The sequence below is a fragment of the Telopea speciosissima genome, chromosome 5, assembly GCF_018873765.1.
Source record: "Telopea speciosissima isolate NSW1024214 ecotype Mountain lineage chromosome 5, Tspe_v1, whole genome shotgun sequence".
In the NCBI taxonomy this organism is placed as follows: Eukaryota; Viridiplantae; Streptophyta; class Magnoliopsida; order Proteales; family Proteaceae; genus Telopea; species Telopea speciosissima.
In genome coordinates, this window is record NC_057920.1 from 11,626,239 (window position 1) to 11,652,659 (window position 26,421).

The 26,421-nt window shown below is 38.1% G+C and overlaps 4 protein-coding genes across 5 annotated transcripts; 2 read left to right on the forward strand and 2 right to left on the reverse strand.

Moving 5' to 3' along the window:
• Positions 1–1,121: 1,121 nt before the first annotated feature.
• On the reverse strand, positions 1,122–5,715 carry LOC122661257 (protein NRT1/ PTR FAMILY 4.5-like). Its single transcript, XM_043856602.1, has 5 exons — positions 5,643–5,715; positions 5,336–5,553; positions 2,859–3,305; positions 2,629–2,756; positions 1,122–2,009 (listed from the first exon to the last, which is right to left on the reverse strand). Exons 2-5 carry the CDS (start codon positions 5,549–5,551, stop codon positions 1,139–1,141), a joined length of 1,662 nt encoding a protein of 553 aa, XP_043712537.1. The 5' UTR covers positions 5,552–5,553; positions 5,643–5,715; the 3' UTR covers positions 1,122–1,138.
• A 4,161-nt stretch (positions 5,716–9,876) lies between these two features.
• Positions 9,877–11,082, reverse strand: LOC122662778 (SNW/SKI-interacting protein A-like). Its single transcript, XM_043858494.1, has one exon. It carries the CDS (start codon positions 11,080–11,082, stop codon positions 9,934–9,936), a length of 1,149 nt encoding a protein of 382 aa, XP_043714429.1. The 3' UTR covers positions 9,877–9,933.
• Positions 11,083–16,476: 5,394 nt separating this feature from the next.
• On the forward strand, positions 16,477–25,870 carry LOC122661188 (serpin-ZX-like). 2 transcript variants are annotated; one of them, XM_043856527.1, is made up of 3 exons: positions 16,477–16,541; positions 20,761–21,151; positions 24,990–25,870. In XM_043856527.1, the coding sequence occupies exons 2-3, from the start codon at positions 20,762–20,764 to the stop codon at positions 25,776–25,778; spliced, it is 1,179 nt and encodes a 392-aa protein (XP_043712462.1). In that variant the 5' UTR covers positions 16,477–16,541; position 20,761; the 3' UTR covers positions 25,779–25,870. The 2 variants fall into 2 exon arrangements, with proteins under 2 accessions (XP_043712462.1, XP_043712461.1); XM_043856526.1 differs by lacking the exon at positions 16,477–16,541 and having other exon boundaries at positions 20,739–21,151.
• LOC122661189 (serpin-ZX-like) lies at positions 16,545–19,315 on the forward strand. The gene is made up of 2 exons (XM_043856528.1): positions 16,545–16,934; positions 18,427–19,315. The coding sequence occupies exons 1-2, from the start codon at positions 16,545–16,547 to the stop codon at positions 19,207–19,209; spliced, it is 1,173 nt and encodes a 390-aa protein (XP_043712463.1). The 3' UTR covers positions 19,210–19,315.
• Positions 25,871–26,421: the final 551 nt, after the last annotated feature.

Below are 26,421 nucleotides of genomic sequence, written 5' to 3' on the forward strand. Positions count from 1 at the left end.
AACGACCCACCAAAGATACTCGAAACCACTTTTTAGACCGAAATCAGGCTTCACCAATAACAACCTCAGAAATTGTACTGCTAGGTAGGTTGAGAGAGAGAGAGAGAGAGAGAGAGAGAGAGGAGGTAACGAAGAATCGTGTGTGATGAATGGCAATGAGAATGATGGTCGAGAGAATTCTTCCGTTGATACCCTTTCTCTCCACTTGTGATTTGGGTTGGGTAGGTTTTATCGGGAACGATATTTTTTTTCCTTCAATTGTTCTCGTAAATATGGACTTCCCATCTACAGAACATGTAAAACTATTTTTTTTTGGGTAGAACAGAACATGTGAAACTTGTTCATTTGAGGGTTTTTGTCCCAGTTTATTCTATGAGAACAGAAGAACAAATCAGATTTGCCAAATGGTTTTTGGGTGCTCTTATGTTTCCACAGAACAAAAGAATAGAAGAACTGTTCTGCGGGAGAGTTACCAAACGTAACCTAAATGGGTCCAGTTTTATGTGTTGAAACCATAAATAGATCTATTTGATTTTGGCTTCATTCCATAAAACCCCCACCTGAAACCAATCTATTAAGAATTAAATTTTATTCAATTCGATCAGGGCTCAATCAATCGGTTCAGTCGATCCAACCAGTTCGGGCTGAACTTTGACACGCCTCCACCTTGCTCTTTTGGGTTTGTTGTGCTATTATTATTCCCAACCAATTCGTTTAAATGGTATCACATTTAGGATCCAGATCTTCTATGGTGTGGTGCCCGTAGCGGTCTGTGAGGCACAGACTGGGCTGCACATGCAATGACCGCCTTATCCCTGCTTGGGCAAGGCGTTTGGACAGAGGTAAGGTAGTCATTGTGCGCACGGTTCAGTTTGCGCCGCTCAGGCCGCTACAGGCAGCACGCTGTAGAGGATCTGAATTGTCACGTTTATGGCCCCTATTGGAATCTGGCTTCTCAAACCTGTCTGAGAAACTTACCCAAACATTCAACCATGCCGTGAAAAAAGAAGTGAAGAAATTCACTAAATATCGTTACAAGTCCCTAAATCAGAACCAAGAATAGAAGGATGAGAGTAAGACATGGTAGCAACAAATTAATATGATTCCTAAACAAAATCCCATTCCTGAGTTTGTCTAATTAATTACAAGGTTTAACTTCACTACTACCATCACCATTACTGTCCATTAATGGCTTCACCTCCACTTCCTTGTATCTATACCAAGATGCACAAACCAGATAAACTCCAAAATTCACCACACTCAAACCTGACAAAACCCAATAGAAGTAATTCAGATGGTCTCTGTTCAAGTTATTGTTGGCCAACCACCCACCACTCACATTGTTCACAAACCCCACCACCAATGAACTCAAAAAGTACCCAAATGCAATAGAACACCATGAAATTGCTGTACTCAAAGATTTCATCCCTACTGGGCTCTCTGCATAGAAGAACTCCAAGAGTCCCACAAATGTAAACAGATCAGCTCCCCCAAAAATTGCATATTGGAAGCTCAGCCAAAACACACTTATTGGTAATGGGTCTGTTGAGTCTACCATGTTGTGTTCCATTGCAACCGATTTCCGGCGAGTTTCGATAATCCCTGCAACTCCCATGGAGATTGCTGAAAGCACTAGCCCTACTCCTATTCGTTGGAGGTGCCGGATTCCGGTCGGAATTCCTGTGAGCTTTCGGGCAAGAGGAACAAAGATGCGATCATACATTGGGACAAGGAGGGACATGAAGACAAGGGGGATGACAGGAAGTGATGGCCCTGGGACTTGGAAACCAAGGAGGCTTGTGTCCATGGTAATGCTCTGTTGGATAGAGAATGTCTGGAGTTGTGCCATGCAAGTGTTCATGAAGACTGTGCTGAGTATGATGGGAAGCATGCGTAGTAGGATCTTGGCCTCTTCTACTTGTGTCACTGTACACAAGCTCCATGATCTTGGTAGATTTGATGTGGATGAGAAGTGGGTGGTAGTCATTTTTGCTGCTCGATCCAAGAATCTGTGGAAGTTCATGTAATTTAATTAATTGAGGGTAAAACACAGTTTCAATCACATTAGGTTTATAGAGTATATCAGTAGATACAAATCAAATAAAGGTAATCCAGAAGAGAAATGGAAATTGTTTTGTGGTATTGAAGCTAGGTTGTGTCACAATCAAAGTCGGAAAAGATCTCAATTGCTCCTATGTGGAGGAGAAATTGTTAATCCTATATTGGATATGAGCAGCCCAATGTGGGCACTCTCTCCTTAATGGCTAGCTTTTAAGTATGACTTATACCCACGACCCAACAAGTGGTATCGGAGCCAAGTTGTGGCAAAGCCAAAGTTGGAAAAGATCTTGATTACTCCTGCGTGGAGGAGAAACTGTTAATCTTATATCGGATATGACACTCTCTCCTTAATGGCTAGCTTTTAAGGATGAGTTCTACCCAAGTCCCAACAAGTTCAAGTGGGCCATAAATACTACAAAAATTCCAGGCCTAGGCTCACCCAAACGCTAGGCTGGGCCAAGACCCACTCAACATCTCTAATATTCCATATTCAGGCCAAGCATCAGCAGAGCCCATCAAAAGGCAACATCAACCTATATGGCTTCAACCATTATTCAGATTTCATACCTGAATTGATCAGTTCTCTGAAGAATTTCAATGTCATTAATCCCTGCTTCTTTATCATATAACTCATGTAATGTCTCCTTCATATCAGGTACCGGAAGCTTTCGGTTTCGTATTGCCACCACAAACACCTGGTTATGAGCATTCAATTAACTTAAGACCACAAATCAAACAAACAACTAGAGAATTCTGTTCTTATGAAGGATTTTGATCAGAAACATTATCAAACATACCTGTAGAATTCTAAGAATGGAGCTTTCTCTAGGCACATTATTTCGATAAATTGACTTGCCCATGAACAGAAACATGATTGCAGAGAAAACAGCCATAGTACAGACACCAAATCCCCAATCCCAGCCTCTGTTTTGGCTAATCCACACAACAAAAGTTACTCCAATCATAGCTCCAACTGTAAGACTGAACAAGAACCAGTTGAAGAAACTAGAAAGAAAGGTTGCCTCTTTGGGGTTCTTCTCATCAAATTGATCTGCTCCAAGTGATGGTAGTGTTGCTTTAACTCCACTGGTTCCCAATGCAATTAGATACAAACCAGAGAAAAGGATTGCAGCTTGGTCACTATCAGCAGCCTTGCATTGATTCATGTCACTTGTTGCCATTGATTTACAAGGGATAGGTCTTAATACATCGAAGTGTGCTTGTACTGTTAGAATGGCATATCCCTACAAAATTGTGAATGATCGGTGTTAACAAACATATCCACAGATGCATATATGCATAATAGGGTTAGTACATTTATTGGATCAGACCGAATGAAACCGGACCAATAAGGTGTCCGGTCCATAGCTATTGGTCTGGTTGGTTTCGGTCCATTATCGGGTCTTATCGGTCTATTATTCATGCTGTCTCCTTTTCCATATATAACAAGAAAAAATTGTAAATCGGTTTGTCCGATTTCAATCCAAATGATCAATTTTGGTCAATCTGGTCGTTTCAATTTCCTAGCAATTTCTCAACTCAACTCAGCCTTGATCACAGCTAAATGAGGTCGGCTACATGGATCCTATTTTCTCCAATTAGTTCTATTCAAAGCCATACAAGATTCCAATCCTAAGCTATACAAGTCCTTCCTCATCACTTCTTCAATGGTTATTTTAGGTTTACCCCTAACTCTTCTAGCTCCTTCAATTTTTAATAAAACACTTCTCCGTACTAGAGCATTTGAAGGCCTTTGTAGCATATGTTCAAACTATCTCAGACGAGTTTTTTGCAACTTGACATGAATAGAAGTAACACCCAAGTTTGCTTTAATTTGTTCATTATTTATTTTATCTTTTCTAGTTTTACCACTCATCCATCGCAAAATCTTTATTTTGGTCACATTAAGTTTGTTTAAATGTTTTTTTCTCTACTACCCAACATTCAGCCGCATACGCCATTGCTGATTGTATAATGTATTTTAAAAGGATACGTCGATTACACAACATTCCAAACACACCCTTATATTTCATCCACCCTATTCTAATTCTTTCTATAATATTATTCTCTATTTCTCCTTCTTTATTCATGATTGACATTACGTACCTAAAAGTTATCAATTTGTGGTAAACTCCCTATCATCAAGATCACCACCCCACTCTCAATCCTATTATTACTAAAGTTACACATCAACTATTCTATTTTTATACTACTTATCTTAAAACCTTTTGACTCTAAGGTTGATCTCCATAAATCTAATTGTGCATTTATTCCAACATTTGTTTCATCCACCAAAATAATATCATCTGCAAAAAACATACCCCAAGGGATCTGATCCTGAATGTCTCTAGTCAACTCTTCCATAATTAGTGCAAACGAATACAAACTTAAAGCTGAATCTTGGTGTAATCCAACTGTTATTGGGAATCACTATCATGTACCCTCAAAGTCCTTACACTAGTCACTACATCATGATACATATCTTAAATATGTTCGCATATGTACTCGAAACATTTTTCTTCTTTAAAATTTGACAAATTAACTCTCTAGTCTCGTAGCAAAATTTAAATACCAAAAAAAAAAAAAAAAACTATAGGACCAAGTTTCCCCACACTCAAAGTCAAAAGAGACCATGCATTTAGTTCCATAGGGTATACGAAACAATGAGGGTATTATCGATCATTCGTAAATAAGGGGCAAACACTAACAACCATTGATGACTGTAGAATTTGAATTGACAAGAATGATTTAAAAATACTAAAATTATAGACTTTTGCATATTATGTCTACCATGTGTTGCTGGAGGACACCCAAAAAACAAAATGAAATTTTGAGGAAGGGATCTGAAATATGTATTCTAAGGATTACTCTACATGGCACATATCAAAGGGAGGCAAGATGCATCATATAGGTTTTTTAATCAATTCCACGTCTTTATAGAGTGGCATGCATGCTAGTAGTGTGGAATTTTCTTTTAAGAGAGAGAGAGAACTACTACTGTTTTTTTTTTTTCATAAACTCTAGCTTTACCCCATTAAAATTAAAGTAATGTCCCTCATCATGGAGACATAAATCATTTAGTTCTTATTCTAATCGTTGCTTGTGCAACCAAGTTTTGCATATGAAATTGAGCATATCTTGTGCAGTCTTGTATTCCACTTTGTGGGACCCATATGGAATGGATTCTATTTGAACGATTGTGAGTCGTATTTGTACGTTCACTTTGACGACTACTGTGTCCCTCTTTGAGAGAGAGAGAGAGAGAGTGACTTACCACCAATTCAATGGAAGCAAAGAGCAAACATGTCTTGAATCTGGACAAATAGGTATCAGAGATCAACCCTCCAAACAAGGCCAAGATATATGAAGTACCCATGAAGTTGGTAAGTGTTGTAGCTGATTTGGTTAAACTATAGTTCATGTATCCATAGAAATAAGTCACCAAGCTAACTGCATTTGATACAAAAGCCATGTTCTCCAATCCTTCCATTGCTGCATAAAATTAATGAAATTTCAAAAACCCAATTCAATTAAGTACTCAAAAAACCAGAGAGAAACAGAGAGAGAGAGAGATGAATCACCATATACGAAGAGAGCTGCTCTTCTTCCTCCCACCCTTGTTTGTCGAGGAGACTGTGTGTTAACATCTCTGCAAATACCCTGATAATCAAACAAGAAGTGGGTTTGTTAAGAAAGATAGATATGGAAATGGAAGTTTTGGAAGAAAAGAATGAGAATGCCTCCCAAGGGATTTATAGATTAATTACCATTATTGGAAAGCTATTATGCTTTAAAACCAAAGGATGGAAGAGCAATGGAAGCTTATCAAGATTCAGGATAACATCATATAATGTTTGGACTTATATATATATAGACATATCTCTTCCTCTCTCCCATGCATTGACAAATTTGAAACAGAAAAGAGACCTTTATGTTTCTTTATTGGAATTAAATTCACATAACATAATAAACAAAAATGATTTAAAATGAGAACCAACATAATAATATCATTTTCTGGTTACCTCTCACACTCTCTCTCTCTCTCCCTGTAAGGATGTCAATTCAGAATAGAAACTGAAATGGGTTGTTTAAAATCGAATTGAATTGAACCAACATAAATCGGTTTGATTTTTATTTCAAAAGCTTGAATCTTTTTTCGGTTTGGTTTGATTCCAATTTCATGACTAAAACCGATGAATCAAACCAAATTACATACTTTTTAACTAAGTAAAAAATTGATAAAATGATATTCTTTTTTTTTTACATTTCAATCATATTGTATGATAAATTATATATTTTTGTTTAATGTTTGGAAAAAAGTTTAATGGATTATGATCCTAACAAATAAATGTTTTTTCATTAGTGAAGATGTAAAAAGTTTGGTCCAAGCATCTAAAATAGATTTTAAATTGAATAAAGAATCAGATAAAAACTGAAATTGAACCGACTGATACGGTTTGGTTCGATTTTGAAAATATGTTATTCTTGGGTTGGTTTAGTTTTGATTTCTACATTTTGTATCTTGAACTGAACCAATTGACACCTCTCTTTCTCTCTCTCTCTCTTTGAGATATATATTCAAATTTTGGTGGTTGTTATCAATGATTTATAGTATATACTTCTATGGAGATGGACCATATGCATGTTTCAATCAGGTGAAGATGCAGACCACTTGGCCTTATAATAATCAAATGGGTTCTGATACAAGAACCTCTTAATCTAATGATTGCTTAACAACCTCTATATAAGAAATCTTGGTTTTTCAATGTCAACAACTATCATGAAAATGGTGAATGGAATCCACAGATTATTAGAAACCCAATTTGAGTTAAAACTGAAAATACCAATTCTGAAGCAGTAAACAGGAACTGGGTCAGATTAATTAACCAAATCAACTATTTGGGTTGAAAGTAAAAATACCAAACACCAGCACGAAACTGGAAGCTTAAAGGTCTATTCAATCAAATATAATTTTTACAAAATAAAATAAAAGAAATGAAAAAGTCAAAGGGTATTGGATCAAGTTGATTATTATACACATAGACGTGCCAAAGTTCCAACCTGAGAAAATTAATTATTTTTAAACTACAGAAGAGATGGGATTAGAGACCATTTAAACAGTATTTGCATATAATTTAGTACTTTTGGTGGTTTGTTGTGCACAAAACCACAAACAAAAATATGAGAAATAAAATAGTAAAGATTGTTTTATCATGTCTTTAAATGAAGCTTGTCACGTTGAAAGATTGACGGGTGCCTCTACCCTCAATCCTATATACAATAATAGGATGGTAGATTATAATTAAGATATCATGTGGCAGCTTAGTGCCTTAGTTGCAACCCAATTTAACAGCACTAATCAACTTGTCTAATTGTAGATCTTCTAATCTCTTGTTGGGGTTATGAGGTCTTGGATTCTAGGCACATGGATTTGTTGGTTGATTTTGAAGGGTCATTAAGAGGTCATAGGGCTTGAAGTAGTCCAATCGGAATAGCATTGGGTATTTTCACTTTCGACCCAAATAGTTGATTTTTTAGGGTTATATGGGTATGTCGATAAATTTTAGTTATATAATATTGCAATGATTTTGTAGCGAATTCATTTTCTGTACTCTGAGAGAGATGTGAAGACAAGTGTTTGTAACCCTCTCACCAGTTTGGAAGTGTCTTTATCCATATCCTCCATTTTGATGTAATAGGGTCTATACGCCACCTGTATGTATTTATCTTTCACGCTAAATCAATGGACATAGTGAAAGAAATACTTCACGATTCGTATACAAGACATTCATAAAGTCAGAGAGGAGAAAGAGAGTGTCAGAGAATATTAGTAATAGTATATATCTGTATGTCAAAACGCGTATTGGTCAAAATTGTTGCATTATCAGCTAGTCATGTATCCAATTCTAAGCCAATATGACTTCACAAGTTGTTAAAATACTTTTAAAATTGTTTTAATAGTGAGTCATATTTAAAAACAAAAGGAGGGACACAACCCAATACATGATCAAATTAATACATTCAATCACTTTACTTACATGATAGGGCATGTGAAGAGCATTCCTTCACTTCCATTGGTTGTTTTTCCATGAAAAGCACACATTAGATAACTAGTCTATTTGCCACATTACATGGCACAACTAACTGTTCTGTTCTGGATAATTCAAAGAAAAATATGATACATGACAAGGTACATGATTTTCGCATAGTACCTATCCTATAGTTAGGTTTTTCACATCAATCATCTTTCTATATTTTTTTAATAAATTACACTTAGGGTACCTAATGTTTCGAGAAATTATTGTAAAAGTAGCCAATGGGATACTTAAACAATGATATCGTCTGTTAATTTTAAGGATGTAAAAGGATTGAATTTAGTCGGATAGTGGCATTATCATATTTGTATCCGATTATTTTCGGACGGATTCAAATAGTTTTTAGATAGTGATTTTTTTAATATGAATTCTCCTAAATGGATATGAATGTGGATCGAATACGAATATTTGACTATCTGTTGACATCTTTATGATTTTGTTGATGATTAAGGTTGAGACTTGAGAATTCAACAACTATCCTTTCTTCCACTCTCTCTCTGAATCTTTGATTTTCTTACGTTTTTATTTTTATTTTTGACAAAGATATATTTCAAACATTTTATTATTATTGGATTGTTAAACGAATCGGATAATAATCGGTCAGATAGGGGGAGGGATTATCATATTCGTATTCAATTAGTTTTCGGACGGATTCGGATTCTTCTAAATGGATATGAATGCAGATCGAATACAGATTTTCGAAGACAATTAACTTTAATTAGAATTTTTTCAGAAAGCCAACCACCTATATTCCAGAATATAAATCTTAGACATAACTGCAACCAGATTCCAAATCAAAATCTATTCCAAGTCCAGGTAGTTCCTCGATCCATTCCATTAACCTCTTAAGATTCCTATTCCATTTGCATCAACATTATTCTCTAAAACAGTGAATTAAAAATCACAATTATGGCAACCCTGGATTTTTTTAATGAATAAACTAGCAGTCCAGTGAAGCAAAAGGTGAGCTATCAGTGAAGAAGTCACAAAGCAAGAGAGAGGATCAATACAAATAGAGGGTCTGGACTGATTCACAACAAATGGTGAAATTGCTAAAGGAATCAAAGATATAGATGATAGCCATGGGAATTTAGATAGATCATAGTTCAGACCCATCTCAAAAGAAGCAAAGGTAGAGCCATGACATTGTCTAACATGGTACATTTCACATTTCTCTGAAGATGTTTTCGATATATAGCTTACATATGCCACTCTTGGCATAGGCATTAGACTGTCTGATCCATTCTACAGAGTCCTCTGTCTTGAAGAACCTGTCAGCCATTTTATCATCTCATCCTGGTTTAGCTGTTCTATACCACATTACCACCACTCAAATCAGCCCCAGAATAGTTAGACTCATATTGCACAGACAGGCAGCAAGATGAACCAGATTAAAAATCATGGCTGCCTGATACATGCAACAATACAAATTAAGTGGCCAAGCTCATCCCAACTGAAACTAGGGAGCAGCAAGCACATGGTTGTAGGCATATCTTTACCACATTACACTCTGAACACAGTGGTCAATGTTTCAGGAAATTCTATCAAGCTCACAGAGTCACACCTATTGCATAATGCCAAATTTAAAATTAAAAAAAAAAAAAGAAGCTGCTTGTAGCAGCAAAGTAATCTTTACTATTCTTCCTCTACTTGATAAACAAAAGATGCTTTTCCACAATCAAGGCAGAGCAGACAACACATGATACATGGGCAAAAAGATTTCCAGGAACTCATTTATACATTACAAATGCTAGAATAAACTAAAACATTGGCATTTCTAGTGTCCCCATTCGAACCCAATTCGAGTTCTGCCAGACCCTTTATCATGGCCATCACGCATCGAAGATCCAGCACTTGCACTCATGGTCCCTCCACTACCAACTTTTTCCATTGCCTTCTTACCCTTCTTCACCTCCATTAAGAACTCCTCAGCAGCCTTCTCAAAATCAACTGGCCCAGTTCTTGGACCTGCCATCTCAAGGGCACCAGTAAATCCTTTATCAGCCTTGAAACGGTCTGTCTTCATAATCTTCTCCAGCTGCTCGTCTGCACCTCCATACATATCAGCGTCTGCATCCTTCTTGGGTTTGTACAAGCTGGAGAGTGTAGATTGAGCAGTAAAGAGGCCTTTATCATATAAGTTGTATTGATCATCCGTAGCAAATCCAGAGTCCATTCCTTTCTCCTGGTTGAAGAGCCTCTGGTCATACATCAACTCACCACGTGCAGCTCCAGTACTAGCCATACCAAGTGCAACCTTCTCACTGATATCACGATCTCTATCTCTAGTAATCTTACTCTTCTTCCCCATTGCAGCATCTTTTGCTTCCAACCGTCTTTCACGCTCCCTCTCCCGACGATGTTCTTCACGTATCTTTTCTCGTAGCAACCGCTCCTCTCTCTCCTCCTTCGTCTCCCTTGGGGGCTCCCTATCTCTCTCCTTCACCCGTTCACCATCACCCCTCATTTCACTGTCCATCATGCCCTTGTCAGCAGGGACGGGAACAGCAGCAGGAGCTGCACCACCAGTCGTCTCAGAACGAGCTTTCTGAGCCAATGCACGCAGCTTTTGCTCCTTCCTTTCCTTGTCTTTCTGCCACATTTCTTTCTGGACCTTTGCTCTCATTGCAACAGCTTCTCTAGCCTTCTGTTCTGCAACATTCAATGACTCCGAAACCTGGGCAAATTTGTCATTGACTTGAACCTCATGTAGACCTCTTCCATCCGCTGCCAGACACTTATCAAGTGGGATGGTATACCCTTTTGGATTTTTCCAATTTGAGATGCAAGGATTGACCTTAGCAGCAGCCGAACGCTCGGCCTCCCTGGTATTGAAGCGTTGCTTGAACCAAGGGTCATTCGAGTAGTCATAAAACGTTGCAGTCGAGCACTTTGCAGGAGGAAGCAGGTCTTTCAGAGCCACCATGACCACACCAGGGCAAAGCGAGAACCTGATGAAAGATAAGGATTGAGCAACCTGAAAGGGGAAAAAAACGGAAAATACATTAGAGAAAAAAACAAATAATCCTTATACATAGATGCAGACATGAAAAGAAACCTTCATTAGAGATCTTGAACCGAGAAAAGGCATGAATCTTAGGAAGGGGAGAAATAGAAATTTAAACAACAAAACCCTAAACATAGATTCAATGACAACAGAGTCCCCAAATCATACAATGGAATCAAAGAGATGCATACACATTTTTAGATAATATTTTGAATCTTTGATACAGAAACCAAAACCCTAAATCAGGATTTTGTAAAAAGTACTCAAATCTAATACCCAAAAGCAAATTTCATTGCATAATAATAGACAGTTAGATTTTTATTATACTATGAGAATGAAGTATCTAAGGAGGTAATTACTACAATGGTAAGAGCACCGCTAATGGTCCACTCAGAAGGGGTGGATAATACAATTAAAGCCTCTCCAGTTGTGATAGCCTATCTGGAAGTTATTGGAACACAGAATACATAGAAGAGATACAAGCACTGAAGACAAACAGTACCACAAAAATATAGAGAAAAACTCTTGAATTATTACTTGAAAGCAAAATTTCAACTTCAAAACCAGTTATACAGTTACTTGGTTACATCAAGCATGCATTAAGAACCTGGTAATAAATAGGAGAGGAAAAACCCATTAAAGTACAGCCTCCTTATCAAGCAACCATTCCTGAGCAATTCTTACAATTACAGATGAATTTTTTTTTTGGGGGGGGGGGGGGGACCAAATTCTTGGTCTCGACTGTATAGTTATAAGAATCCGACCAAAGTTGTATTCCTACTATAAGGCCAGTGAAATTTTTGGGAAGATAAACCACAAGCTTATGCAGCTAGTGTTCTATTAAATCAACCATCCAAAAGAGAGAAGCTGAACAAATACCCATTTTTCAAATCAACCAATCATAGCTAAAGAGAGAAGATCTCAAGAAATATTCCAACAACAACTCAGCCATATCCCAACTATCTCAAGAAATATTCCAACGGAAACAAATCAAACAAGATTGTCCTGGAAGACAAATAATCTCTATTGATAAATTACTATTGAAGAAAAATTAAGGTGGCACACAATATAAGAAATGCAACGGAAGGTACATAAAATGCATTAAATTCGGGTTCTGACAGTAGACTCTGTAAGGAGCAAAAAGAGGAACACAGAAATGATTTTTTCTAACCAATCTAATAACAGTGACAAACCAAACCATAATCCCAATGATAACCTACAGCTGTTGCTGCAAGGTTACAGCCAGATGATTCCAGCTTAGTTGAGATTTTTATCTCTCCTTTCAGTTGAAGACGTATGTAATCTTCTGCAGATGTTAATAATGGCTTTTATTTGGGCATTTTGAAAGAAAGAAATTCAAAATGTTTTGAGGACTATTGAGTATTGACCTGATATCTTTTTTTTTGGGCTTTATTTTGAGGCATTTCTTCAGAATCCATATGCTAGTTCTGATCCTTATGTCTAAATATTGTTCATATTTATTATCTCGTGAGTCAAATGCAGTGTAGCTCCAATTTGGAAGCTTCTGCTAACCTGGGGTATTAGAAGAGTTTCTTTACAAAAGCTCCATTCTGGTTTCTTGGATTTCCAAAAAAGAAAGTTTGCTGAAATATTTAATTTTAAATGAAAGTAGTGTCCAACCAAAGCCATATCTGAGCTTATTTAAAGTGGATTTGAGTTAATTATGGGATACACTATGTTTAGTGGCGTGTTGTTGCTTCACTTGTTTTGCATACAATGTTTTTTCCTTCAGATGCGGGGTAAGAATGTTGCTAGATATTAACATCTGCAAAAGATTACATACATCTTCCACTGAAAGGAGAAATAAAAATTTGAACTAAGCTGAATCATATCACCAGAATAAATCACTAAATACAGGAATGCATCATATTCTGATGTGAAATTGATGAGTACTGCCAGAATGATCAAGCTATTGGTCCCTAAGACCATATTCCATGCATGTGACACACAAGTCAGGAGAATCCTTCACTTCTTAATTTCATCAAGAAGTCACTAGTCTTTCCCCATCAGTACGTTTCTCTTTGGTTAAAAAGAATTAAAGAGGATTTGAGTATCAAGTTACTTGGACCTAGTTTTGAGCTAGGAAACTTTGCGGCAGTACCATAGGAGGATCAGTAATACAGAAGTTTATAATCCTAGATGACTATCTCTGTTTGCGAGGCAGGGTCTGTAAAAAGGAATATTATATTCTATAACATAGCACCTAAACCAGATTCCTTGAAGTAAAAAATTCATGACATATGACTAAAGTTTCTAATCATTTATTCATTTTCCTCTACTAAGCAGGGCATAAAAAAATAGTTGTGAAAGACATATGGTCTAAATGGAAATGAGCATGGAATCAATGTGTCTCAAAAAGAGCATAACATCCCTTTGACAAAAGCTTCATAAGCCTTGTAATAGAGCATATCATCCAAATGGAGTGGGAGGGGATCCCAGTTCAGCTACACAAAATCTGCTTCTCATAACAACCCTTTTTTAGGAATCCTGCCTATGATTGGGAGGAGCTTTTATACTTTGTTTTGGTTTTGTTTGTTTTTCATTCTATCCAGGAAAGGCTCTTATTTTCTCTAGCTTTCCTAAGACCAGTCTGAGTCAGCCTTACACTAGTCTATATAAGCATTTACAAGCTTACAGTCACCCCACGATTTTTGTTGAATGAAATTTGCTTTCAGCTTAAGGTTCTGTGGGATTCAGAACGTGTTCTGCTTTCAGTTGTTGTTGTTAACTCTGGTTTAAGGGTTTCAGTTCACTAGTTAACATCTGTTTTCTGGTAACCTACTTCAAGTACACTTCCTATCTTAACTTTGGTTTATTGTCATAAAATCCTGCCATCGAATTCTGCTATTCTAGTTTCCTGAACTAGTACCATCAGGATTTCCTCATAGCCGAGAATACTAGTTCATCACATTATGATCCAACTTTGTGGGAACAACCACCTGTCTGAAACAAACCTTCGACCAGAATTTGGCCTCAAATCCGATCTGTCTTTGATCAGATATTTAATCTTCTCTAATCTGGTTTACAGTTCCTTAACTATGGTTCTAAAAATCCTAAGCTCCAAGTCGAGTAGAATACCCATTACTTTATTTCTTCCAGAACTCGACATTCTCATATTCCCTTACCTATTCTCGTTTAATTTTTTATCCTACCCACTATGAGAGAGAGAGAGAGAGAGAGAGAGAGAGAGAGAGGAAGGCTTACCTGAAATGAATTGGAAGAAACTCAGATCTTCGGCTACGGCTCTGAAACAGAGAGGAGCAGTTCACAGACGGTGGAGAATTTCAATAGGGCTGTGTAAACCAAAAGCATATATATATAACAGAAATTTTGAGATTGCCAGAAGAAAACAGAAGAGAAGCCCAAATCCGCAACGGAGACGAACACCAAAATCCTAGTCGTACCAACCCTCTTAACGGTTATGGTTTTTTCACTAATTTGTGTTTACCACGTGGCCAACTTTGATTGGGTTGACACATGACAAATAAGGTCAGGACTTGGGATCTACGTGTCAAAAAATTCAATCCCACGTGGCAAATATGAATATTGCTCCAAAACCGCTTCTTTTTGTTTTTTTTTTTTGAATTGAATTGGGAGTTTTTTAGATTTTTTGAGAAAATTATTTAAACACCCCTGTACTATGGCCATTTTGCTTATGATCATCAACGTTTCAAACAATTACTTAACACCCTCTGAAACCTGACGGTGTTAGTTTGCTGTTAGTGGTTGAATGAAAAAATCCATTTTACCCTTATCACATATTCAATAGAAAAACAGTGAAATAGGTTGAATGGATAAGTCCATTTTACCCTTATTACATATTCAATAAACAGTGAAATTGATATATTTACCCCCCTTACCCTCCTCCTTCTTCCTGCAACACCACTGCCCCTACCCCCTACTGCATTGCATCTGCAACAAGACTGTTCGGTGCCCGTGGAATGGAAAAAAAATAATTTGAAATGACCTTATGAATTCCATATTTCTAGATACAAAGGTTGGTTCTAGGGTTCTTGGGGATTGATTCCATCTCATTTTAAATTCAGAGACAGAATAGAAATTGGTGCTCAAGAACCCAAAATCCAGTCCAAAAAGAACCAAACATAAGAAATTTGTAAGGATCCCTCGTTTTTTCAATCTTAGACGTTAATGAAATTTTTTCAATTTCTCAAACGAATTTCCCGCCCCCCATCCGTAGAGCACCTTTCCAATTCAATAAAAACGAAATTCCTTCAGTAATCAAGGTTTAACAGCTAAACATATGGTTTCAAAACCGGAGTTGTTCAACCAATGCTCCCAAGAAAAAAGTTTCAAATCTGATCGAATTACCTTGGAAATTTGCCGGCCTAGCCAAACCTGGATTTTTCTCATTTGATTCAGCCATATTGATTATCTACAAGAAAAATCCACAAGACGAAAAGAACCTAATTCAGACCACCTTTATAGTTCATAAACCCATAAACCCATTATAGATAGATAAAACCCCGGTAGCGACAAGCAGGAAGGCATAAAAAAGAAAGGTCAAACACACAAAACCCAGAAGGCAAATTCACAAAGATAATCTCATAAGAACAATGATCCAGAAACCTACAGAGACCCTTCTACCAATCTGTGGGCTTTCGACGAACAAGCCGAAATTCCAACCTTCCAGGGTCAATATTGATCATCCACCGGAATTCCCAACTCCTAACCCGAAGAAAAGAGGGAACTACATAGAGGACTCTATTGAAATAATCAATAGAGTCCAATTCGACCTTTCCGGCTGCCCCTTTTTTTTCTTCACGCACAACCATTATGCTTTTGTTCTCTTTGATTCTGACTCGACCTTTCAAGCTTAATCTTCAAGGATGCCTTTATGGTTTTTGAAACAGCAGCCATGGCTGCGGGTTTTTTTTTCGGTTGCAGGAGGAAGGAGGAGGAGAAGGGGTAAATATGTCACTTCACTACACCTTAAGGGTAGTTTAAGTATTTACAAAATATTTAACCCATGGTAACGGTAACTGACTAATGGACAAGGTTACTTGAAAGAAATGGTAAACTACAGGGGATGTTCAAGTAATTGTTTAAAAAATTAGAAAGAATAAATAATTACACCATAATAAAGGAGGTGTTCAAGTAATTTTCTATATAATTTTCTTTAAGTCGGAACTGGGAAGGGAGACATGAAGCGCACCACTGCTCACCAGACTTGAGGACATGAAGCGCGCCACTGCTCACCAGACTTCTTTTTACTTTCTTTACCCCGCAAAAGTCCACTGTCTTTACTCCTTCGATTCGCCGAGCATCCATTCTTGCCGATACTCGAACTTTAATCTCATTCAATCGCAGCGGCGTTTTCTTTTCTGCATTGAGCTTTCGATATGGATCTCCGAAAATTGATTAGCAACCAAACTGATGTCTCTTTAGTACTATCGAAGAGCTTATTGTTAACGGAAGCGAAGGAATCCAATCTTGTGTTCTCTCCCTTGTCGATCCATGTCGTTCTGAGTGTGATGGCTGCGGGTTCCAAGGGTCCAACCCTAGACCAGTTGCTTTCCTTTCTCAAGACGAAAAGCAATGGAGATCTCAACTCGTTTGCTTCTGAGATTATCAGTTTAGTCTTTGCCGACGGTAGCCAGAGCGGTGGGCTACGTTTGTGCTTTGCGAATGGTGTCTGGGTTGACAAGTCTCTCCCTATGAAACCCTATTTTAAAGAGATTGTTGATGACGTTCACAAGGCAACATCGATGCAAGTTGATTTCCAGACCAAGGTTAGGCTTCCCTTCTCACTTACATTCTTTGAGGTTTTTTATTGATTGGTTTCATTTCTTCTGTCAAACAATGAAGGGAAACAACCCTTTCAGGGTATGAATTTACACATCTACGTTCAAGTTTCCACCTATCCCTTCCTCTGTTGCTCACTTGGGTGGTGTGCTATTACCCTTAGTCAATAATTCACTAACATTAAGGCTCTCCTGAGGTGGTTATTGAAAGATAGAAGAAACTTTAAAGAAAATACTCCAGTAATGTAGTGTATGAAACAAGAGGAAAATAGTTCAGTTCATGGGAGGATGGAACAATTAACTTTGTTCTTCTTGCCAAACTGATATGGAGATTCCCTGGAGAACCTCTATATTTTGCCATTAGCAAGAACTGACAATAATTTTCAGAAGATAATTGTTATCTTTTTTTTCCTCGGCGAAGTAATCAATGGAAAGGGGGGGGGGGGGGGTTTGGGGGTTGGCATGAAGGTTTAAAACATGCTTTGTAAAAGTTTTCCTTCACTTGCCTTACCAGCGGCTTGACCATGTGATTGGACTCATGGGTCATTATTAACTCCCACCCCTTATTCTACAGGATGAAAATTACCCCTCCATACCAATTTGACAGCACCAATGACCATTTGACCATGGTGAGAATATTCCTCCTCCACCATGGGATAAAGAATGGTGCTTGCTCACGTGGCACCTACACCCAGACACATGAGCACACAAAATTACCACCCAAACCCTACCGAAATAAAAAATCCCATCCGTTTTGATGTCCTTTTGGGTGCTCTCATTGGCCCCTGTGCTGGTGTAGGGGCTTCACGACCAAGCAACAATCTCTTGTCCATTTTTTTTATACACTTGGCTTAAGAGGATTAGAATAACTACAACATGGGCTCTGTTTTAGGCACTTAGCTTAAGCCTTTTGAACTAGTGGATCTAAAAAATTTCCAAAAAAAAAATAAAAATACACTGGAGTTGATATTTACAAATCATTTTGGATGTTCTCTTCTTCTTGTTGTACTAAAAAATAAGGGCCGTACCCAGTCTCCCGCATTTAGCAAGGTTTGGGGAGGATAAATGTATGCAGCCTTACCCCTGTTTCCAAAGAGGCTGTTGTTGTTGTACTACATGACAATAAATTCTTTATTTTCTACACTTGAAAAAACAGAAGGAAAAAATAAAAAGAACTGGAGTTGATATGAACCAATCATTTTGGATTTGTTCTGTATTATTTACTTGGTTGGAACCCATTTTATGTATGCCCTAGTCCTCTTTATGCCTGCCTCATATTTGTGTCTGAGGATGTCTGGTTACAATTTGGACCAATTAAGGGGTTGGGGGGGGGGTGGATTCAGGGGAAAAAAAGGAAAGAGAAGAGTACCTAGTTTTACATTCAACTAGATTGCCCTTAAAGACCTTAATAGGAATTCCATTAATTTTGTTTTTGGTTATTGTATAACTGATGCTTATTGTGCTTTCTGATGGTGAGAAGGCTGTTGAAGTGGTGAATGCAGTAAATTCGTGGGCTGAAAAGCAGACAAGTGGGCTTATCAAAGAGGTTCTTCCTCCAGAATCAGTTGACAGCACAACCAAACTCATCTTTGCAAATGCACTCTATTTTAAGGGAGCCTGGAATGAGAAGTTTGATGCATCCAAAACTAAAAACTATGACTTCTACCTTATGGATGGAAACTCAGTACATGTCCCCTTCATGATCAGCAAGAAAAATCAATTGGTTAGAGCTTATGGTGGTTTCAAAGTTCTCAGGCTTCCGTATAAACAAGGTGAAGACAAGAGGCGTTTCTCCATGTACTTCTTCCTACCAGATGCAAAGGATGGGCTTCCAGCTTTTGTAGAGAAGGTGGGTTCAGAACCTGGCTTCTTAGATCACTACCTCCCATGTAACGCAGTTAAAGTGGGTGAATTCAGGATTCCGAGGTTCAAGATTTCGTTCGGATTTGAAGCATCAAAAGTTTTAAAAGATTTAGGACTGGTGTTGCCTTTTTCTGTTGGTCTAACTGAAATGGTGGATTCGCCCCAGGGACACAACCTCCATGTCTCCAGTATCTTTCACAAGGCCTTTATTGAAGTCAATGAAGAAGGTTCTGAAGCTGCTGCTGCTTCTGCTTTTGTGGTAACTACTAGATCCAAACCGTTCCGAACTAAACCGATCGACTTTGTGGCCGACCACCCATTCATGTACCTGATCAGAGAAGACATGACTGGAGTTGTGCTATTCATAGGGTATGTCTTGAATCCCTTGCTGGCTGCTTAATGCCAGCCAAACAAGCTGTAGAATGTGTATGACCAAATGCAATACAGATGACTTTCGGTTTCTGCCTTCATCAGTGATGGTGCTAGTTCTCTTTAAGATATTATTATGTAATAACTAATTTTAGTATGTCTCACTTTCCCAACTCCCTCTCATGCTAATGTAATAAAGGGATATATATATACATATACAATGCCTTTCTTCTAGGTGTGACTTTGAATGGATTTGAATGGCTGAAAGAGAATCAGCAATCCTGTTTGGATGGGATAATGCTTTAGTTAATGATTTCAGTTTTTACATCAATATACTAATCCGAAATTCCCGATTTGATTTATGTTTTCAAAACCCTAACTTTCTACTTGGTTTAAAACAATGTACTTCAAGTACACTTCCCAGATTTCTGGTTTTCTGAATCTGAACTCTGGTTTAAGGGTTTCAGTTCACTAGTTAACATCTGTTTTCTGGTTAATTACTCCAAGTACACTTCCTATCTTAACTTTGGTTTATTGTCATAAAATCCTGCCATTGAATTCTGCTATTGTAGTTTCCTGAACTAGAATCCTAGTACCATCAGGATTTCCTCATAGTTGAGAATCCAAGTTCATCAGATTCTGATCCAACTTTGCGGGAACAATCACCTGTCTGAAACAGACCTTCGAACAGAATTTGGCCAAATCAGATCTATCTTTGATATTTAAACTTCTCTAATGTGGTTTACTGTTCCTTACCTATGGTTCTGAAAACCCTAAGCCCCTAGTTGAGTAGTAGAATACTCATTACTTTATTTCTTTCAGAACTTGATATTCTCATATTCCCTTACCTATTCTCGTTTAATTTTTTGTCCTACCCACTAAGAGAGAGAGAGAGAGAGAGAGAGAGAGAGATGGGAAGGCCTACCTGAAACGAATTGGAAGAAACTCCGATCTTCGGCAACGGCTCTGAAACAGAGAAGAGCAGTTCACAGACGGTAGAGAACTTCAATAGGGCTCTGTAAACTACCAACCCATTTTCAGATTCTCAAAAGAAAACGGAAGAGAAGCCAAAATCCGAAACGGAGACGAACACCAAAATCCAAGTCGTATTAGATCCAGATCCTCTATTGCCGAGCTGTCCGGTAGAACGGTACTGCCAAGACATAGCAAGGTGAGGAATGATCGCCTTGCCCCTTCTCAAGTGCCTTGCTCGAGCAGATAGAAGGCGATCATTGCACACCTCGCCATGTCTAGGTAGCACGGTCCTACTGGGCAGCTCGGCAATAGAGGATCCAAATTGTCTTTAGTGGTTAATGGTTGTGGTATTTTCACTAATTTGTGTTTACCACGTGGCCAACATTGATGACAGATAAGCCCAGTACTTGGGATCTACGTGTCTAAAAATTTCAATTCCACGTGGCAAATCTTACCGCCTTCTTTACTTTCTTTACCCAAGAAAAGCGCGAAACTCCACTGTCTTTACTCTTTCGATTCGCCGAGCATCCATTCTTGCCGACACTCGAACTCTAATCTCCATCAATTGCAGCGGTGTTTTCTTTTGTTTTGTGGGTTTAGCTTCCGAAATGGATCTCCGAAAATTGATCACCAACCAAACCGATGTCTCTTTAGTACTATCGAAGAGCTTATTGTTGACGGAAGCGAAGGAATCCAATCTTGTATTCTCTCCCTTGTCGGTCCATGTCGTTCTGAGTTTGATCGCTGCAGGTTCCAAGGGTCCAACCCTAGACCAGTTGCTTTCCTTTCTCAAGACGAAAAGTAATGGAGATCTCAACTCGTTTGCCTCTGAGATTATCGGTTTAGTCTTTGCCGACGGAAGCCAGAGCGACGGGCCGCGTTTGTGCTTTGCGAATGGTGTCTGGATTGACAAGTCTCTCCCTATGAAACCCTATTTTAAAGAGATTGTTGACGACGTTTACAAGGCAAAATCGATGCAAGTTGATTTCAAGACCAAGGTTAGGCTTCCCTTCTTACTTACACTCTTTGAGCTTTTATTGAATAGTTTCATTTCTTCTGTCGAACAATGAAAAAACCCTTTCAGGATATGAACTTACACATCTATGTTCAAGCTTCCACCTATCCCTTCCTCTGTTGCTACCGGCCTTACCACCCCCCCCCCCCCTCCCCCAAAACCCTTCGTAGTGGATGTTTCTTATTGGAAGTCACATCCAAGAAATTCCTACTGGAATTAAATCTCCTCTCCACGCAAGTATTTTGCCTTTTTCTAAACATTTCTTTATTTTTCCCTGCGTTCAGATATCCTTTGGCACACTTTATTCAATTTTAGTAAGCCCTTCTATTCAATTCTGGAACCACCCATCTAACATTTGAGGATCCACAAGCCTATGGAACAATTATTGGAATCAACTGACGCCCAGAAAACTCATAGTTGAGCCTGGAGGGTCGTACCCATCCTACTTTAGTCCAATGTTGCCACCAGATGGTTAAGAGCCTCTGGTCATTGTTAGCATTCTCGAATTGTATCTTGATTTGCACCATGTCAGGGATTGCGATTATCATGTATCATGTTATCTTTTGTTGTTTTCACTGTGGGTTTTTATAAATATTCTGTTCTCTTAGCATAACTGCACATTTGGTGCTATCAGTTGTTTAGTCCACTTATTGTTCTCACAACTGTAGATTTATTTCTCGTCATTTGCTGTTGTTGCAAGGTTTTATATTGGCTTAGTGCTTGATCAGCTACACAGCTCTTTCTTCACCTACTGTTCCAACTCAGACTCGTGTTTAACTACACATATAAATGCCTTTTAGTTCAATTTGGTTCTATAGTGATTAGAAGTACAAGTATGCTATGTTTTCCATACAGCTTTGCGTAGAACCAATTTTAAGTTTCTTTTTTAGCACCTTTTTTGTGTTCATGCCACTTGATGCTACTGAAATCCTAGAGGCCTTACGCTTCAACTAAATCAATTGCTTCATCTTGCTTTTCTTCTTGACTGAAACATGTTGTCCCACCTCTTTCTTGAGCTTAATTGTGTTCGTCATGTCTTCTTGTTGTACTTTGGCAATCATTTTCTGTGTGACCTTGAAGTATGGAATGCGCAAATATATTAGGGTGTATGGCTGAGGAATGGCCTCTTATATAATTGATTATTCTCTTTATTCTCCTTGAAGATGAGCCAAGGTCCATGAATTTTGGTGCCAACCACTGAACTCTCTCTCCCCCTTGAGTGGTGTGCTATTACCCTTGGTCAATATTCACTAATATTAAGGCTCCTGAAGTGGTTATTGAAAGATCGAAGAAACTTTAAAGAAAATACTCCAGTAATTGTGATAATACTGGAAAACCTCTCTAAATGAGATGTAGTGTACGAAACAAGAGGAAAATAGTTCAGGTCATGGAAGGATGGAACAATTTGCTCTGTTCTTCTTGCCAAACTGATAAGGAGATTCCCTAGGGAACCTCTATATTTTTCCATTAGCAAGAACTGACAATAGTTTTCAGACCCTGGGTGTAATTTTCATCTATTGTACCTGGGTGACTGGACCTGTCTTCATTTATTTACTCTGTTCATGAGTGTGATCATCCTAGTGTGATTTCTGTTCAGTTGCACTCTTGTTGGCATGATCTTCCAGTATGGGGAGGGAAACTCAAAGATTTTCCATGATAATTTACACTTAACGAAACCATGAGTTAAGATTATTATTATGGTGGATCTGTGGCCTGTCACAATTACTTATCCTTTTCCGGTTGTGCGTATGTTTGTAAACATTGGCATTGTCCTTTTTCTGTGATAAAATTCATCAAAAAAATGAAGGGAAGGGGGGGGAGTGGAAGATCCTAAGTATGGTCTGGAATTACTGCTGAATGGGCACATTAGAGATTTTTGGCCCAAAACATCTGCATGATCAAGGTTTCCTGAGATCGTACCTTGCCCCCTCGCGTTTGCAACTTCAATGAGGATTTTTCCACTGTTCGAAGTGAGTAAAATTGGAGTTGACTAGTCTCCTGTTCGGTTTCTAGGTTGCGTTCTCTCGTTGTTGTTGTACTACATGGCTATAAAAATTGTATATTTTCTACCTAGGGGGAAAAAAGGGAAATTTCTTAGATCCACTAGATAAGAAAATTAATTACAAAATAAGTAGATCGTAAATTTGTTTTACATTCATTAGTTTTATTTTTGAAAAGATTTACTTTATCCCCAAAGTTACTTATTGGTCATGCCACCTAAGAAGAAAATAAAAGTGAACTTCCTAAAATACCCCAATCTAACTTCTCGTTTTTTACTCTACATGATCCAAATCCACTGTGCTGTCAAGAAATAACAACTGCAATGGGGAAAAGAGCAGGAAAACGCACACCACTCTATTTACTTGAGTGTGTTTCTTAGACCAATCCAATAACTGAAAAGGAATAAGCTTTGAAGTGATCTTTGTTCTCCTCCCTCTCCATCTAGACATGGCAATGATTGGCCTAACAGAACCACCATGGCTATGGCCAGCATCCGTTTCTAGTCCTCTCCTTTTCTTCTTTTTAAATTGGTCTTTTATTAAACAAACCACAGGATTATTTCTTGAAGGGATTGACCGTTGATGCCAATACAAATCCACATCGAATGGGGTTGTATGTGCCTAAGTCTTGCAGGTTAAAGCAGTGTTGTGAGGTCGAGTTCTTCTAGTCTCGTCCAGCTATGGAAAAGTTTCTTATTAGATCTCAGTCTTCTACATGTTGGGATAAAATTTGGAGAAGTTTCCTATAAGATCTCAGTCTCATCGTGTTGGGATGAAAATTGGAGAAGTTTTCTATTCGATATCAGTCTCTACCTGTTGGGTAAAAATTTAAAAATTGGAGAAGTTTCCTATTAGATCCCAGTCTCTACATGTTGGATTAAAATATGAGAAGTTTCCTATAGATCTCAGTCTTCTACATGTTGGGATAAAGTCGGAGATCATCGGAATTAAGAAACCTGCATGCATCTTCCTGCATATTTTTTCAATTGTGATTTAAAACTGTTATTTCTTTGAGAATCGTATGGTAGATTTGGATTACGTAGATTTCGAAATAATATATTAATGTGAGACTCCAACTTAGTAGTGAAAAACGAGAAGTGAGGTTGGTGTATTGTAGGAAGTTCACTTTTATTTTCTTCTTAGGTGGCATGACCAATAACTAACTTTGGGGATTAAGTAAATCTTTTCAAAATTAAAACTAATGAATGTAAAACAAATTTAAAACCTACTTATCTTGTAATTAAATTTCTTATCTAGTGGATCTAAGAAATTCCCCCCCCCACCCCCCAAAAAAAAAATAAAAATGGAGTTGATATCTACAAATCATTTTGGATGTTCTGTTGTTGTTTTTATTGTGCACAAGGCTTCCGCATTTAGCAGGGTCTGGGGAGGGTAAATGTATGCAGCCTTACCCCTGTTTCCAAAGAGGCTGTTGTTCTTGTACTACATGACAATAAATTCTTTATTTTCTACCCTTGAAAAAACAGAAGGAAAAGATAAAAAGAACTGGAGTTGATACAAACAAATCATTTTGGATTTTTTCCGTATTATTTTCCTTGGTTGGAATCCATTTTATGTAGGCCCTGTTCTTCTTTATGCCTGCCTCATATTTGTGTCTGAGGATGTTTGGTTACAATTTGGACCAATTAAGGGGTTGGGGGGGGGGTGGAATTCAGGGGAAGAAAAGAAAGAGAAGAGTACCTTGTTTTACATTCAACTAGATTGCCCTTAATGACCTTAATAGGAATTCCGTTATTTATTTATTTATTTTTTTTGGTTATTGTGTAACTGATGGTTATTGTGCTTTCTGATGGTGAGAAGGCTGTTGAAGTGGTGAATGAAGTAAATTCATGGGCTGAAAAGGAGACAAGTGGGCTTATCAAAGAGGTTCTTCCTCCAGGATCAGTTGACAGCACGGCCAGACTCATCTTTGCAAATGCACTCTATTTTAAGGGAGCCTGGAATGAGAAGTTTGATGCATCCAAAACTAAAGATTATGACTTCTACCTTAAGGATGGAAGCTCAGTACATGTCCCCTTCATGACCAGCAAGAAAAAGCAATTTGTTAGTGCTTATGGTGGTTTCAAAGTCCTTGGGCTTCCTTATAAACAAGGTGAAGACAAGAGGCGTTTCTCCATGTATTTCTTTCTACCAGATGCAAGGGATGGGCTTCCAGCTTTGGTAGAGAAGGTGGGCTCAGAACCTGGCTTCTTAGATCACTATCTCCCATCTGAAGCAGTTGAACTGGGTGAATTCAGGATTCCGAGGTTCAAGATTTCGTTCGGATTTGAAGCATCAAAAGTTTTAAAAGGTTTAGGACTGGTGTTGCCTTTCTCTGGTGAAGGTGGTCTAACTGAAATGGTGGATTCACCCCAGGGACAGAACCTCTATGTCTCCAGTATCTTCCACAAGTCCTTTATTGAAGTAAATGAAGAAGGTACTGAAGCTGCTGCTGCTTCTGCTGGTGTGATAGCTCTTAGATCCCTGCAGTTTCCAACTAATGTGATCGACTTTGTGGCCGACCACCCATTCGTGTACCTGATCAGAGAAGATATGACTGGAGTTGTGCTATTCATAGGGTATGTCTTGAATCCCTTGCTGGCTTCTTAAGGCCAGCCAAACAAGCTGTAGAATGTGTATGACCAAATGCAATACAGATGACTTTCGGTTTCTGCCTTTATTAGTGATGGTGCTAGTTCTCTTTAAGATAGTATTATGTAATAACTAATTTTAATATGCCTCACTTTCCCAACTGCCTCTGATCATGCTAATGTAATAAAGGAATATAAATATACAATGCCTTTCTTCTAGGTGTGACTTTGAATGGATTTGAATGGCTGAAATAGGATTAGCAATTTTGTTTGCATGGGATAATGCTTTAGTTAAGTTGAGATCTAGTTTATGAGTTTCTAATTTGCATTTGTTCTAGTCCGTTTAACATGTCCTTAGTATACTTATTCTCATTCAGATTTACTCCATGGAGAAGAGGGGGGGGGGGGGGGGGGAGAAAGAAAAAAGAAAAAACTGTTAATGACGAAGTTTTAGAAATAACCTAAACTACAATGAGCACCGACTGTTCGAGGAGGGATGTGTTCAAGTGGAATCAGCAACAGAATCGGCCTCCTCTGATTTCGGTTGATCTGATCCACTTCCTTATACCATGGAAAAGGCTCTAAGGCAATGTTGAGAAAAAGCAACCATTTCTCACATGCAAAATTTGCGTGTGCTTTTGCAGGTGGATTGATTTTTTCAA

Excerpts from the sequence above, each read along its gene's own strand:
- LOC122661257 (XM_043856602.1), bottom strand. The coding sequence starts at position 5,551 with ATGGAAGGATTGGAGAACATGGCTTTTGTATCAAATGCAGTTAGCTTG. Across the intron at positions 3,306-5,335 it reads TTGCTTCCATTGAATTGGTG|GGATATGCCATTCTAACAGT; the intron begins GTAAGTCACTCT and ends ACAATTTTGTAG. Across the intron at positions 2,757-2,858 it reads CCATTCTTAGAATTCTACAG|GTGTTTGTGGTGGCAATACG; the intron begins GTATGTTTGATA and ends GCTCATAACCAG.
- LOC122662778 (XM_043858494.1), bottom strand. The coding sequence starts at position 11,082 with ATGGTGGCTCTGAAAGACCTGCTTCCTCCTGCAAAGTGCTCGACTGCA.
- LOC122661189 (XM_043856528.1), top strand. The coding sequence starts at position 16,545 with ATGGATCTCCGAAAATTGATTAGCAACCAAACTGATGTCTCTTTAGTA. Across the intron at positions 16,935-18,426 it reads AAGTTGATTTCCAGACCAAG|GCTGTTGAAGTGGTGAATGC; the intron begins GTTAGGCTTCCC and ends GATGGTGAGAAG.
- LOC122661188 (XM_043856527.1), top strand. The coding sequence starts at position 20,762 with ATGGATCTCCGAAAATTGATCACCAACCAAACCGATGTCTCTTTAGTA. Across the intron at positions 21,152-24,989 it reads AAGTTGATTTCAAGACCAAG|GCTGTTGAAGTGGTGAATGA; the intron begins GTTAGGCTTCCC and ends GATGGTGAGAAG.